Raw genomic sequence first — 16,079 nt, 5'->3', positions numbered from 1 at the left:
GTCTTCCCTGAATCGTGGCGAGAAAACCAAAGATTTTGTGCTTTGCGAAATGCATGATTGTTTTTTGAAAGTCCAATAGTTGCTTATAACCTTTACTTTCCTATGGTTTCGTTAGTGGTACGAAAATGGGTCACTTTGTTTTTCTAATGTGATTGTTATATCATTTTAAAGCGCTTTCATGTCTCGTGGGTGAATAAACATGAATACTTTATAAAGAAGTCCATGTTGCTTTCGAACATGATCTTACTTTGTAATCCAATATCATTTGCAGGAATTTTGTAAGACAGAATTCAGTGCATCTATTAGTAATCAAATGCCATTTATTTTATATAAGTTAAATTTACTTACTACCACTTTTTTAAAGATTGCTTTCGAAAGCAGAGTTCAGAAAGAAGATTGTGAACTTTTTTGTTTGTTTTTTTTCGTTCCTTGCGTATAGTTATGGTTATTACTGGGTTTATACGTATTTCTATGATCTAAAAAGTTCGAAAATATGCATGCTCCTATGTCCTGAAACTGACAAAATATGACAGAATGATCCATAAAAGCTAAACATGTATTAACTAAAATTCTTAACCATACCAGTTTATCAAGAAATGTACGAACCTAGTTTGTCATGAATAAATAAGTTCTGCAATACCGACCTACCGACCACAGCATGTTGCTTTCCCCATAAGGAGAAAAGCTGAATCGCGCACTCCTTGTTGCTAGTACTGGCAGCTGTGTAGTATTTCTGATCAGTAATTGAAACTCGCCTAAATTATAACTAGAGATGCCTTCGCTTCGATCTCAAATACGACTTAAAACTGAAATGTCCCAGATATGCCTTTATATGACCAGTTAAAACCGAGTTTGCATGTTCACAAAAACCAGAAATGTTTGTATTTAATTACGCCATGATAAAAATAAGATATGTCGTAGAAATCTGAACCTTACTTATTACATTCAGATATAATTTCCTCTGGAATTCTTTGGTCAGTAATTTATGTATGAACTAACAAGTTGAAGTGCTCTCGGATTATAAAGTTAGAAAAATGTTCTGGCTCTTAGATATCCATCCATTCTACTTGTAGTATAGGGTATAGCAGCTTGTTGGAAGAAAATGTGACTTTTAAGCATGGTAGTACAGTATGTATTAAAAAATTAATACCCTTATTTCTTTTAAAATAATCTTTACTCTCATGCATAGGAAACTTTATTAATACTGCTATTATTATTATTACAAATGACGTATCTTCAAAGCAGAACTCACGACAGCTAGACTGGATATTCTTGAATTTATACGCCAAACGGCAGCAACTTCAAGTTTATATGAGTTAAATTTCTCGTTAGACATGAAAATCCTGAATTAACGTAGATACCTATTTATATCATAAATACTGTCACAAAGTTTGGAGTGGCGCTGTAGGCATCTGGAGTGGCACAGTGCTGCCATTTGTGTATAAAGCGATAGATGCGTGTATTGTGTTTTTCAGATGTAAAGCATCACGGGCAGTCAGTGTTGTCAGATGACGGGAAATTTCCCGTAAAACGGGAAATTCTTACCATGGGCGGGAATGCGGGAAATTCTAGTTGAAAATGGGAAATTCTGTCAAATCTTTTTCCTGTTCATGTCTTCTGTTTCTCACTTCTTGTCTTCGTCTTTGGGGTACAAGGAATAATACATGAATTAGAAACGTCTTTGAAAGTTAGAAAACAGCAAGAGAGGTTAATAAACCGAACCAAATGGAACTGATTACTAAACGGACCAATATTCATTTTCTGCGAGAAGAAAGAAGGGAGGGAGGGTTTATGGCCCTTTATTTACTATATTTGTTACGGACAGTCATTCACAGAATGTTAGAAAGAAGAGAGGGGAAGGAAGGAAGGTAGGACATAATACTTGGAAGTAGCACACACGCGCACATACATACACACACACACAGCCAAATGTATATTTCTCTCTATACCAAATAAACCCTGTAACTACAGATAGAAAATAGAATGATGGCCCTATAATAGATTTCTCCTCCCGCAGGAAAAGATGTACTTCTGATTGATTGTTCATTGTTATTGAATTTTAATTTGAAATCATTAATACTGTATAATAATTAATTAATTAATTATTAATGATTAATTATTTAATTAATGATTGATATTCTTTCTTGGCGGGAAATTTTGCAACCAATCGGGAAATTTAAGAGCTTTGGGCGGGAAGTGTGTTGTTCTGAATCTGACAACACTGCGGGCAGTAGCCAATGCTGTGCGATATTCCGCGCGGTGTTGCCGGATTTCGGACTCCCCTTTCCCTTCTCGCTCTTCCTCTAGTTGAGATTATTACACATACATTGGCAACATTATTCACAATGTAAATATACTATTCCAGCAAACTCAAAGATTTTGGCTGTGTATCCTAGAAGTATATATAGCAACTGAATAACCTACCTATTAACTTATTCCAGTGGAACTGCTAAACGTTCGTCTTCAACACTACTTTCACTATCGTCTATGTCAATTAATATTTCGCCATTGTCTGAATCTGACTCTTGTAAATTTTTTATTATGAGTTCCAAAAATTGTAAACACAAAAAATAATTCTTCGAGCTTCACTTCGTAGCACTTTTTTTTTTTTAAAAGAAAATTCCGCACTTGTACTCGGTTTCCTTAAAGACATTGTCAACTATAATTTTGGAGAACAAATGAACTGCCACGAAAGAAAGCAACCTAGACACTGATGAATTCTGTTTATGCTAGAAGAAGAGAAGTTGCGTTCCTACACACACAATCAGCTCCTTTGCTTCCATGTCTGTTCCTATAATAACATCTTATACTTGATGTAGGTCTCACAACAACAATCCATCTGATTCGTAAGCAACACGATATGGTCGAGTTTGTTTTGGGTTACAATAATTTATGACACCACTCAGACGCCTGGTGCTTTTGCATCCCTGCTAGAGGAGTAAACAAGGAATACGTAATTGGCCACACATACGTAAGGTATTGAAACGAAGAAAAAAAAAATCATACTGCGTTTCTTCTGTCGAATAAGGAAGAATCTTGCATGAAGACAATTTCAAAACAATATTACGAATGTCCCATACCTTCTGTTCTTCCACATGAGCTCCCGCCGGGAATCGAATATATATATATATATATATATATATATATATATATATATATATATATATATATATATATATATATATATGAATCAAATTGCAGAGGCGTGTTATTTAATTCGATCGCTTACTATTCTCAAGGGTGTAGAAACGGGGGAAAAGAGGGCCTTGACTTTCCAAACTATTTCCAGCCCTGAAATGAGGTTCATCTAGTATATGTTTAGTAAACTTATTTAATAGTTAATGCAAATTAGGAACGTTTATAATAAAATAAGATTTTTAAAAAAAGAAAAAAGAAAACATCATCAATACAGTTTCTGTACCTAATTACAAGGACGCTGATTTCTCTGTAAATTGGGGGGGGGGTGCATTCAGATGCAGAAAGCATATATGATGATTTTAAGACAAACTGCGTTCAAATTATGCCTAATATTGCACATTTACAAATAAAATGAGGGGCCCTGGCTCCCTCAGTCCCCCCAGGATCTCTCACTACTATATTATTGCATAATAATATCTGAGTTGATATTTTTTCGAGTTTTTTCCTTTTAGTATTTTAACCTACATAAACACAAAGTCGGATAAACAGACTGCTAGAAACAGCATTTGTTTTCTTATGAATAGCTTATTGATTTATCTCTTACAATCCGCTTTTCAACTTCAGTACTGTCAAGATCCGTCTTTTGTTAAGGTAGCATCGAGAAAACATAATATGTGTATAGTATACATGGTGAGTTAAAATGCTTTCATATTCTGAAAGAGGTCATTTGTTCTGTTTTTAATGTGTGAAAAGCTTTCCTCCCCCTGAAAGTAATGTTCCCCTAGAACAACCTGTTGGTTACACCCCTGATTATCCTTTAATAAAAGTTGAGTTCCATTTCCAAATCGAAGAAAAATCCACTGGAAATTAGACGGGACTCAACGCTCGTTTTACTAATTGTTTTATATGGAAACCTTTCAAAGCGTGTATCATGACAACCAGTTGCCATAAAAAGATGTAGTTTTCACGTATGTGTTCGTAATTCTTTTCTCTACTTCGTAAAGTGAGCAGTTAATGTGCTAATACAATATTTCTAATAAGCGCCTCTGCTATTGTCAAGATTCGCAGTAGCGCGAGAAGTCAGCGTGCAGAACTGCTTGTCGCGAATTGTCAACACCGCTCAAAGCCAATTGGACGCCGCGTAAAGCCAACTCAAGGCCATGCCGCTTCTCATCTGAAATCATTTGTAGTGTGTGTTTGACGGTTCATGACATACGTTGATATTGTACTGAGTTCTGATGGAGTGGGGCGATTACGAAAATCGTGTAGCAGTAATTGCACTACTCAAGGGCGGGAAGACAGCAGGTGAGATTTTCAACCTCCTGAAATCCCTACAAATCAGCAAAAGATTTGTGTATCGCGTCATACAGCGATACACCGAGACTGGAACGGCAGCTGACCGCGCATGAGTGGCACACCATAAACGGTACGAACCCCGCAGGTCCAGAAAACAGTCGCACTAAGAATTCGAGGAAACCCTGTTCGAACACAAAATGTGATGGCTGCTGAGATGAACATCAGCAGAAATTCCATGTTTCGTGTGCTCAGAAGTGACCTACATCTACGGGCATATAAGAGGCGAACTAGTCACTTTCTGACCCAAACATTAATGTAGAGGGTCCTTAAATCAAAGAGACTGTTGCGGCGTTACGCCAACAATCTGCACAGAAAGATTCTGTTCACTGACGAAAAGATGTTCACAATTGAGCAGGCGTACAACGCCCTAAATGACCGTGTGTATGCCACGTCATCTACTGCAGCTGCTGAGACAGCTCCAAGGGTTCAGAGGGCACATCATCCTGCCTCAGTGATGGTTTGGTGGTGGGGGGGGGGAGCTACTCAGGCACAACCCAGCTGCATTTTTGCGAACAAGATGTTAAAACATCTGCCAAGGTGTACCAGGATACAGTGCTAAAACCTATAGTGAAACCATTGTCTGCTACCGTGTTCCCTGGCGATGGATCTTCCAGCAGGATTCTGCTCCAGGCCACAAAGCGAAAACAACCAAGGAGTGGCTGGCACGGAACGTCCCCGACTTTATTTCTATCGCTGATTGGTCTTCTAGCAGCCCGGACCTTAACCCGTTGGACTACAAACTTTGGTCAGTCCTTCAGGCAATGGTCTGCCATAAACGGCATCCATCTGTTGACAGTCTGAAACAATCCTTGACCCGAGCAGTGAATAATTTTCCCATGGACATGGTGCGTAATTCCATTGACCATTTTCCGGACAGATTTCGTACCTGCATATAGGCCAAGGGGTACATTTCGAAAAATGATTCGTGCGTCAGGTGTACAGCATATCAATGTAAAACATGATCAAAATAAATTGCCTTGGTGTTAATACTCCCTGTGCTATTCACATTCACACTTGTGACAGTATTTATGATATAACTAGGTATTTTAATTGTTAAATTAATTGCAAAAAACTGAGTCAATACTTTCCTCTAAATTACGTTTCTGTATTAATTAGCGTGCCTTTTCCCATTTCAGTGTGGAAAAAAGCCAGAGAATTCATTTGATGACTTTCTGCTTTGCTGAGGATAACAGCCTGTATGACACTTGTGTTCCATTCCCTATTTATGTTAATCTTCCATGTTGTGATAAGTTAAGATTCGTTAAAGTGATGAGCTCTCCTCCTCTCATCGTGCAGCGAAAGAGCCATTAAATTAATTGTGTCCATCTGTGAACGTTGTCAGTAAATCATCTTCAGATAGAGAAATGTAATAATAGAAAAGCTGATGCTTTGTTTTTTCTTCGATCCTACTTAAGAATAAGGATGTGGAACTAATGAAGGAGAGAGCTGTGGGTAGCGTATTTTAAATGTGTTCAATGTATGATTCCCTCTTTAGCATGGGAATTCGGTGAGAAACTATGTACAATAGTACTAATTCCTTTCTATTGATGCAAGTCATAATTTTCAAGAAAACTTAGTATTCCCACTTCGTATTACATTTCCAATGCAGAATACTCAAGAAGAAAATAATAGTAAATTAGCAACACTTTAAAATAGTATTTTCAATTTGTTTTTTAATGTCTGTAACATTATGTGAAGTGTGAATTCATAATCAAGTCTGATCAGGGGCACGTGGATTTTCACTGTATTTGTATTCTATAATATAATGCAAAAACGGTTAAACAATGTTAAAGTCCAAAGAGACACCCTGTCTACTATAATTGTATTTTTGTTGCCTGCCGAGAAGCTGGGGATTATGCGCAATATGATGAACTAATGACTGAAAATAGTGTGTTGGAATGTTCCCAACACGCAAAATTGTGACAGTACGTTGATCTCCCAAGGAGAATTCTTTCACCGCTATGGTCGAAAGACTGAAGAGGCATTTTATAAGTAGATCTAAATCAGGTTTACCAATAAAAGCAATAAAGAAATAAGCAGTTGTTTATACCAGTGTTACTTTTTCTGTTGTATTTTTTAAACTTGTATTCAGAGCCGTAGCTAGAGATTTAGGCGCCCGGGGCGAAGAATTCGGCGCCCCCTACACACCAAACATTTCCTTCCATTTTTTCACATAAGGGAAGCAGCTTTTGTTGTTATGTCATGTTTATTCCTTTATCAAGCTGCTTCTACAGATTGCAACAACGAAGAGCGATCATTATATTTTCTTTTACAAACAAGAGCTGTTTTCAAGAGAATTATTTTGGACTTTTTGTTAAACTTCACAAAACTACGCCTTCCTTTGGTTGTATACAAATCCATTTGGAGATCAATTATGGAAATTTACAGTACAACTATTTGTAACATTTCATACTATCGATAGGAAATGAAATGTCAACATACTAGAAACTATAAACTTTTGAAATGTTCGAAATGGGTGACAGCATTAATTTGCAGTAATAATCGTAAACTTTTGTAATTTTATTCTGTATGTGACCACACAAATAGCATTTTAATTTCCATTCGTTTAATATCATCAATTAGACGGGTTTAATTTGTTAATCATAGATTTTCTTTTAATACTCTTAAAAAGTCGAGGACGAGAGGATATTTTCAAACCGACTTTAGGGAATGAAAGTCTGCATAAGGAAACTAATGACAACGGCGTTAGTTTCGTGAACTTTGGAACATCCAAAAACCTTATCGTGAAGAGTACAAAATTCCCACATACACATGGACCTCGCCAAATGGAAGAACACACAATCAAATTGGTCACGTTTTAGTAGATAGAAGAAGACAGTCTAGCATAATTGATGTTCGCTCATTCAGAGGACCCACTGTGACACTGATCATTATCTGGTAGCAGCGATAACAAGAGAGAAAGATTATCGATGAATAAAGAGAATATTCAACATCTGAAAACGGAGAGGTTCAGTTTAAAGAAATTAAAGGAGAACCAGGTGAGAGGGGAATACCAGATTGAAGTGTAATAAATTCTCGTTTCTGGAGGTTTTGCAAGCACTAATGTTGAGGATACTTGAGTTCAAATTAGGGATAGCATTAAAATTGCAGCAATAGAAAAATTAGGGCACGCGGAAATACGTAGGAACAAATCATGGTTCGACTAGGAATGCACCAAACTAATGGAGGAGAGAAAAATGGGACGAAACTGCGTTGACTACAAAATCCAAACGATATAACTACACTAAATTTCGTTAACATCAGACGGGAAACTTCCAAAATGTCTAGAAGAGAGAAACGCGATTTTTTGAAAGCTTAAATTAATGAACTTATAGTAAATAATAGTAAAAGAAAAAATACCGAGACATGTTCAAGGGCATATATTAGGATATCAACCTCGCGCGCATATATTAGAGACAGACGACGGAACAATTCTTACTGATACAGACAGCATCTTTAATAGATGAGAAGATTAATTTGACTATTTGCTTTACACGCAGCCAAAATCTGATGTTCCTGGGGAAAGGGAAATGCACAGCAGAACCATCAATTTCAGAGTCTAGCTAAACAGAAGTAGAAGCTGCTATAAAGAAATTAAAGAAACACGAATTTCAGGGTTTAGACGAAATTCCGGCTGAGTTAACTTAGCTAGAAGGAAGAATTGTGGAACAAGATACACAAATTCATTCTCCTTATCTGGAACAAGCTAGAAGGAAGAATTGTGGAACAAGATACACAAATTCATTCTCCTTATCTGGAACAAGGAGGAATTACCACAAGAGTCAATCGTTGTTCAAATTCAAAGAAAGGCGACAAAGCAGATTGTAATAATTATTGAGGCATTTCTCTTCTTTCATAATGCTAAAAAATTCTCTCAAATATTTTATTAGCAAGATTGATCCCATACGCATATGGAATTATTGGTGATTATCAGTGCGGATTTAGACGAAATCAATCAACTATGGACCATATATTTACCATTCGACAAATACTCCGAAAGAAATGGGAATACAATACCCCGATACATCAATTATTTATTGATTTTAGAAAGGCTTATGATTGTATTAGGAGATAAAAATTATACAACATTTTTGCAGAATTTGGAATACCGAAAAAGCGAGTTAGATTAATCAGGGTGTGTTTAAACGAATCCCAAAGTAAAATCCGAGTATAAAAATTCTTGTCCACGAGCTTCCTCGTCGAGAATGGCCTGAAACAAGGAAATGAGTTGTCGACATTATTATTCAACTTTATTTTGGAGTACGCAATAAGGAAAATCAAAGAAAGCAACCAGGGCAGGGCCTAGAGCTAAATGGTGTTCACCAGCTTATGGCGTATGCTGATGATGTAAATCTGGTAGAACATCAATAGAAAGAAATGCAAAGGTCTTGTGCTTGCAGGTTTAGAAGAAAATGTAGAAAAAGCTAAATACATGGAAGTCCACTGGGATCGTAATGCGGCAAATTATGGGTGCGTTAAAATATCAAATAGTACTTTTGATGAAGTGGATACTTTCAAATATCTAGGATCAATATTAACAGACGAAAACCATATTCACGAAGAAATTAAATGTCGACTAAAAGCAGGGAATTCGTGGTGTTATTCAGTTCAAAATCTTTTGTCGTCGCAAATTCTGTCGAAGAATTTCAAGCTTAAAATATATAGAACGATAATCATACCTGTTGTTCTGTATTGTTGCGAAACATAGTCGTTCACTTTAAGGGAAGAACACAAACTTTTTTAGAATACTCGGACAATCCTGACACGAATATTCGGACCCAAGAGAAACGGCATTTGAGTATGGTGGAAACTTCATAAAGAGGAGATACATAATTTACACCCTTTACCAAACATTCTTACAGTCATGAAACCTAGGAGGCTCGGGTTGGCAGGTCATGTAGCGAGAATGAAAGAAAGTAGGAGCGCTTGAAAAGTTTTGACTGGAAATTCAATCGGAAAACATCCATCAGGAAGGACCTAGGCGCAGATGGAAGGACAGTATTAAAATAAATCTCACAGAAATAAGAATACAAAGTAGAAACTGGATACAGTTTTGTAAGGACAGAAGTCATTGGAGAGGTTTTATGAACGCGGTATTAAACCTCCGGGTTCTATAGGCTATAGAGTAAGTAAGTTAGTTCTTTTACGGAAAAAATATTTTATGAAATACTAGCAGCGTTCACCCCGCTTCGCTGCGGTCACCCCGGAACGCAATAAACTTTGTTACTTAGATAATTTTTACTTTTTCGCTTTCAAGTGATATGATAAAAACCATAGAAGATTGCAGTAAATCTTAACATTATATCGCCTGTCATTTATGTTAACCCGCCCCGCTTCGCTGCGGTCATCCCGGTGCTGGCATATTGTAAAAGTGTCTGTAAAAATAAGCAAATCAATTAAAAAATTTTAAACAGAAGATTCAAGCTATTTTCCGCTGTATATCGCCTGTCATTTATGTTAACCCGCCGAGTGACACGGTCATGCGGGTTGCATATAAATACGTTTATTTTTACCTATGATGAACTAATAACAAAGGATTTGTACGTTATGGACACTTGAATGGTCAATTATCTCAAGACACTGGTAATTGAAAATTAAAGTGATATGATAAAAACCATCTAGGGTCCAAATCCTAACAACCCCCCAAAAATGAAAGAAATCGGTTCAGCCGTATTAGCGTGATGAGCGGACAAAGGATTTTGTGCGTTCTCTTTTATATATATAGAAGATATAGATAACGGGAATTCAGAAGGTTTATGTTTTGTCTGTATGTAGATAGATAAAACAGAACACAACTGATACATATGCACAGAAACATATCCTGGCGATACAATTAGTTAATGGAGAAATTATTCCAATAAATTCTTTCAAATTGGAAGCATTTCATATGTGAATGGAATTTTTAAAAAATCACTGATAGTGGTTAGTCTGTGAAAAAGACGAAATTCGTCGGAATAAGTTCTGAGCCAACTCTACGATTTTGAACATGTTATTATCCTTCTTGTTTACCTTCATTTTTAATATCCCCGCGCAAACAGCAGCTTGCGTGTGTGTCTGCACTCCTTTCATTTTTATACCTTCATTCTCACCATCATGATCAATTCGATTGGGTAGAAAAGCGTGATTAACTGAGCAAACTCGTCTCCATCACAACGCTGAATACGTATTTCAGACTCTGACCGTTTCCGATTTTGAAAACGCTCTTGCGTATACTATGTCATTAATCGGCACTTCGTATATCACATCGTCATTAACAAATCGTATATAATAACATTCTTTAAGTAATAAGTAAAAACTTGTTGTGACTCTTATTAAAAATTTTTAACAAATATATGTCTTCGCAAACCAACAACATTGATTCAGTACGGCGCCAATTCTTTTACGGGGCGTCGCGTCGTTTACTCTTTACCAACAAATTTTCTTTCTTCTTGCTCGTTCGATGCCCCATGCTACCAGCGCCCGGGGCAACCGCCCCGCTCGCCCCCCTTACCTATGGCTCTGCTTGTATTACGGTATAAAATATTAAGGTTAATAATTCCCATGAGTTTTACATGCTTAAATTAGTTCAGTTTTCTTCAAATGAAGATATGATATGCATTGTTTGAATACTATATATATCATACCACGTGGGACAGAATTAAATACAAGTTTACAGAACTGTGACAAATTCTTAACTACTTAAACTGCAAACAAAATCATAGTATGCAGAGGAACACCATATGTCAGTCTTGCAAGTTTTGTATGGATTTTAAAATCAATGTACTAATAATTTAATCTAAATTTTCCTTTTCAAGTCTGACCTGTGAGTTAAAATTTAATCATCAAAGAGATAGTCAAAAATTTTGAACATTAGGTTTCCGTTGTAACAGGCATATCCTGGAGGCAAGGTTGTTTGTTGTTCATGGTGATGAGCGACTTAAGAACGGAATATCTGGAAACGTTTTGTCTCTGAAGGATTCTTCTACCATCGAAACAGGTCTGAATTGCACGGGGTCATATCTGATGAATGTGGTGAATGTTTCAAGACCTTTCAATGCTACTTGGCCAACAACTGTATCACAATGCCAGCGTTGATAACATACGTTAATCGTGCAAGGTGATGTGCCTTTTAGGAAGTACGAACATTTGGGATTCAGGGCATAGCGGACGCAGCTGAAACAAAGGGAACAGTCTTTAAAATTCGTGTTACGTTATTATCGTGGGACATGTAAGGGAGATATATGGAGTGGTCTACTGTACTAAAATATGCAATTGGGAATATGGTAGTTTGCCCACCTGTGGTGTGGAGGGTCTGTTGTTCGATCGCAGTCTTGTGAGCTCTCAGTGGACAAGAGTGTGTCCTTGCGTTTTCTCAGATTCTCCTGCTCCTCCCGTCTTCATTCAACTACTCTTTTATTATTGCGAGCGGAGACTGTGGTAGTGCCCTTTCCCTTCGTGTGAAAAAACCTGTTTCAGTACCTAGCCATGTAAGTTCCTGGTGGATAACATATCTGAGTTTTCTCGCAAATTCTTCAGTTTTCTCCGGTAGTGTTCATTGTACCAGCTTTATCATTATTCCTATTTTTATCATCAGTTGCTTCAGCCAGTCTTGGTAAGTAACGTAACGGAAGTAACGATTTCTAGTAACGCGTTACATTTTTCCAAAGTAACTGTAACAGTAACGCGTTACAAGTTTTTAAGTAACGTACCTAGTTTGCGTTACATTTTGAATGAGTAACTACAAATATATGCATATTTTTTTTCGGAAACAAATTTTCCTTTTCTGTAAGTAAATTTCTCAGAATGGAGGAATGAAGCATGACAGTCAGTCACCGACACACAGAGAAACAGATAAGATTTTAGTGCCACTTGCTGTTTTTGGAAGATGAGTATAACCCCACAGAAATCACAAGGGTTAGGTGGTAGAGCAGCAATATGCTGACCCTCGCCCGCTTGAATAAAACCTTTTTAAATTCATTTCATTTTCAAATCACGTGTAGTGATTGCAAGCACCTGGGAGATTTTGTCTTAGATTTTGACAGCTCCAAATCAATACATTCAGTGAGTGAATTGTGAGTTCAATAGTAGTCTAATTTACTTTGGTTGGTATTGTTTTATAAAGATGAAGGACGAAAATATTTTACCGTTCGAACATTTGCAAACATACTTTTTCTTAAAAGCTAAGAATGATGGTGGATAGAATTTAAAAGTAAAGTGTCTGAAATGCCGCGGCGGGAAATATTTATCAATAGCCATGAGTTCGTCCACAAATTCGAGAAACATCTAAAGTTTTTTATAGTAGTAGTAGTAGTTAAATTTCTAGAGTAGACCGAAACAGCACACACACAAACATTTGGGAACAAGCTATTGTTCAAATGTTAATAATTTTTTTTGCGTGTGCTCTTACTAATATTAATGCTTTCTTCAATACCTCATTCTTGTATAGTGCTATTCTGTTTATACTTATGGAGTCTTTAGAAGCTGCAATTTCTTTGGAAAATTTTGTTTCAATTGCAACAAAGTATGAAAAAAGATAAGATTTCATTTTCTCAAGAGACTAATTAAAGACATGTATATTGAGTGTAGATGAAGTTGGAGGTGTAATATGTTGATTGGTTATCGTGACATTGACATAGTGATTGTCTATGATATACTCTTTCAACTTGAATAAGTAGGTTTTAAATTAGTCAGCGAAACGCCAAAACTTCGATGTAAAAAATATTGTAAACTGTTTTACAAGATATAATTATCCTTATAAATCAATAATTAAGAATCATGGTGAACGTAAATATATTGTGTATATATTTTATATATTTTCAAAATATTTTTGTCAACAAACATGTTTACATTATGCTACAGTAACTAGAAATACTGCAAAACACACACTGTAAAAAATCGTACATTTTTTGCGCGTAAACTGTAACAACCGTTGATCACTTTTATTTACACACACACACACATTAATATATATATGCATGCAACTTGAGTGCAAAATGTGTGAGAAATATGCAGAAACTTTCAAGGGTGCAAGTCGTGCACATTTCTCACACGTTTTGTACACATTTCGCACTTCTGTTGCACACATATATACATGTGAAAGAAGTGATTAAAAGTCGTTGCAGTTTACGCGTACAAAAAGTGAACATTTTTTTACAGTGCAGTAGCATTTAAATAATAGAGTATTGTTTATAGTTGATATATATATATATATATATATATATATATATATATATATATATATATATATATATATATAAAATATTACCGTGGATATGTTTGATGGGTGCCATAGTTAATGATATATCTACAGTAAGGGGTTAATATGAATAAACTGTGACTCACAGCAGATCTAGTTTATTACTAGAAAATAACAGTCCGCAAGAAAGGATATAGCAGCGCTACTATTGTCAACCTACAGTTCTAAACATTTACCATGATTGGGAAAAAGTGCAATAATAATAATAATAATAATAATAATAATAGTGGTGGTGGCGGTAGTAGTAGTGGGAAAAATGAAATAAGATTTGTTTTACATATTCAAAGTTTCGGACGTAAAAGTAACGCGTTACTTGCGTTACTTTCCAAGTAGGGTAAGTTACTTTTCTGAGGCAAGTAACGCGGTACATCTTAATGGAAAGTAAAGTAACTTGTAACGCGTTACATTTTTACAAGTAACTTACCCAACACTGGCTTCAGCCTACAGATTAGCTTAATGATGAAGTATTTACGTTTATTTATTTATTTATTTTTAAATTTTTGTTCACTTTTTAAAATCTTATTGACACGTATCATTTCCAGCTTTTAGCATAGTAGGTATAACGTGAAAATTGAAACCATAAACTTCTAGTTAAACTTAAATATTAATTGTAAAATTAAAATGTATTTAGTTGTTTCAAGTATCTAGAAATGAAACACAGTTAACACTATCTATACATAATTTTAAACATCACGGAATTATCATAGACTGTCCTTAAATATCACATTACATACACATTCCTTTATATCGTAAATCAATTCCTGATTAGCGTCTGTTCTAATTATAGTTTTAAATATTGGCATTAAAATTGCGTTTCTTACAATCGTAGAGCTATAGAAGCGCTCATACATTTTCAGAGACGATGCGAAGGAATGCTGAATAACCAAGAAGAATATGAAGATTATAAAAAGAACGTTGAGAGGCGCTAACAGTGGTTGGAAGTTGGTAATATTCAGGAGATTCGTCACCATACGTAACGCTACCCAGATTCGATCGTGGACGTCAAATGCAAATTGTAAGTCATGGTAGAATAAAATGTACTGATGTCAGAGAGAATCGATACCTGTATCGTAGTTTAATTGTATGTATTAAGGTGATGTCTTATTGAGGCATAATAATTACTATTCATATAGAAATTAGGTGTTCTTGTAATCAAACAGGACATCCTCTTGCCACACCTCTTTAAATGTCAGGATGTAACTTTCAGAAAATGAAAGTGCTAGCGCCGAGATAACGTGATTGATATGTTCTTGTCAGAAATTGATACAAAAATCGTGAAACAAAAGTAACCATCTGAGCTTCATGCTTCCTTGCTTCGTTTCCTTGACTACAAAGGATGAACAAATACAAGTAATTATTATTAACAATCCAAAGTACAATCAATTTTTGTTTTAATTTATCATGTCAGAATCTCATGAAATTTGATCAGCATGAATGCATACATTGCTAACATGTGTTGTAATGTGTATCAATTCAACTGTAAAATTAATGTACAAGACGGATAAAAAGTAGATATTTCAGATGTTAAAATAAACTTTTAAAAAAATAATTTATAAACATTTGACTAATTATTTTTATTTATGCCCTTTCCTCCCTCCCCAAAGCCGTGGTAATTTAACACAGAATATATTCGAAGTGTTACAAAATATAGAAACTAGAACCGAGTTCGCCGATGACATGCTGAATGATATGATGTTACATAGATTTTATGAATTTCTGTGAATGCGGTATTTTGCAGGTTCGAAATTACCGTGGATTCGCTTCAATAGGCGCAGTCCCTGTAGCATAATAATAAGAAAGATGTTGAGATTGGGTCGGTAGGATGAGCTTTGTATATCAATTCCCGTGAAGAACTGAATAGCTAGAACAGTCTATTTGCGGAAATAATCCAAAGATGTCAGCAGTACTATGGGTGCTTACTTCGGATTGAAAGTTATTCTGCAGAAATGGGTTATGTATTTGTTGTGTGATGAAAATCAATCTAATTCCTTAATTAAATTAATTCCTTAATGAAAGTACCAAACTAACTTGGATGTAGCAACTGTGTAATGTGGATTTTGAGTACTTCATTTTTGGCGAATTATTCGTGCAGTAATTCTTATTCACTTTATAGTGTCATCCCAATTAAATATGGCTCAATTTCACACGTGTCAAACCACGTAACCTGGAATTGGTTTCACAATTAGTAATAGACTAATACTAATTTTTTAATGTAGATATTGTGTATTTTGATATATCACATTTATTTTGAAGTTTTAACAGAAATTAAAATTGCTGCTGAATTGTGATGTTGAATGTAGTTTAATTTAATAAGCCTATGCTTCCATCAAACTTGCTCTAACCAATTTTA

The 16,079-nt window shown here is 35.6% G+C and overlaps 1 protein-coding gene across 4 annotated transcripts in view; it reads left to right on the top strand.

Annotated features, from left to right (window-relative positions):
- LOC145673333 (MAP kinase-interacting serine/threonine-protein kinase 1-like) overlaps positions 1 to 16,079 on the top strand; it is a 244,304-nt gene that overhangs the window by 98,401 nt on the left and 129,824 nt on the right. For 2 of the 4 annotated variants that reach the window (XM_081742936.1, XM_081742937.1), the window contains exon 2: positions 14,587 to 14,744. The exons of the other annotated variants lie outside the window; for them this stretch is intronic. In XM_081742936.1, the coding sequence (XP_081599062.1) occupies positions 14,736 to 14,744 (9 nt within the window). In that variant the 5' untranslated portion in view covers positions 14,587 to 14,735. The remainder of the gene's footprint in view (positions 1 to 14,586; positions 14,745 to 16,079) is intronic. 4 annotated transcript variants of the gene reach the window in all.

This window comes from Thermobia domestica, chromosome 16 (genome assembly GCF_964235325.1).
Source record: "Thermobia domestica chromosome 16, izTheDome1.hap1.1, whole genome shotgun sequence".
In the NCBI taxonomy this organism is placed as follows: domain Eukaryota; kingdom Metazoa; phylum Arthropoda; class Insecta; order Zygentoma; family Lepismatidae; genus Thermobia; species Thermobia domestica.
The sequence above is the reverse complement of the archived record's forward strand: the minus strand, read 5'-3'. Positions and strand labels throughout refer to the sequence as shown.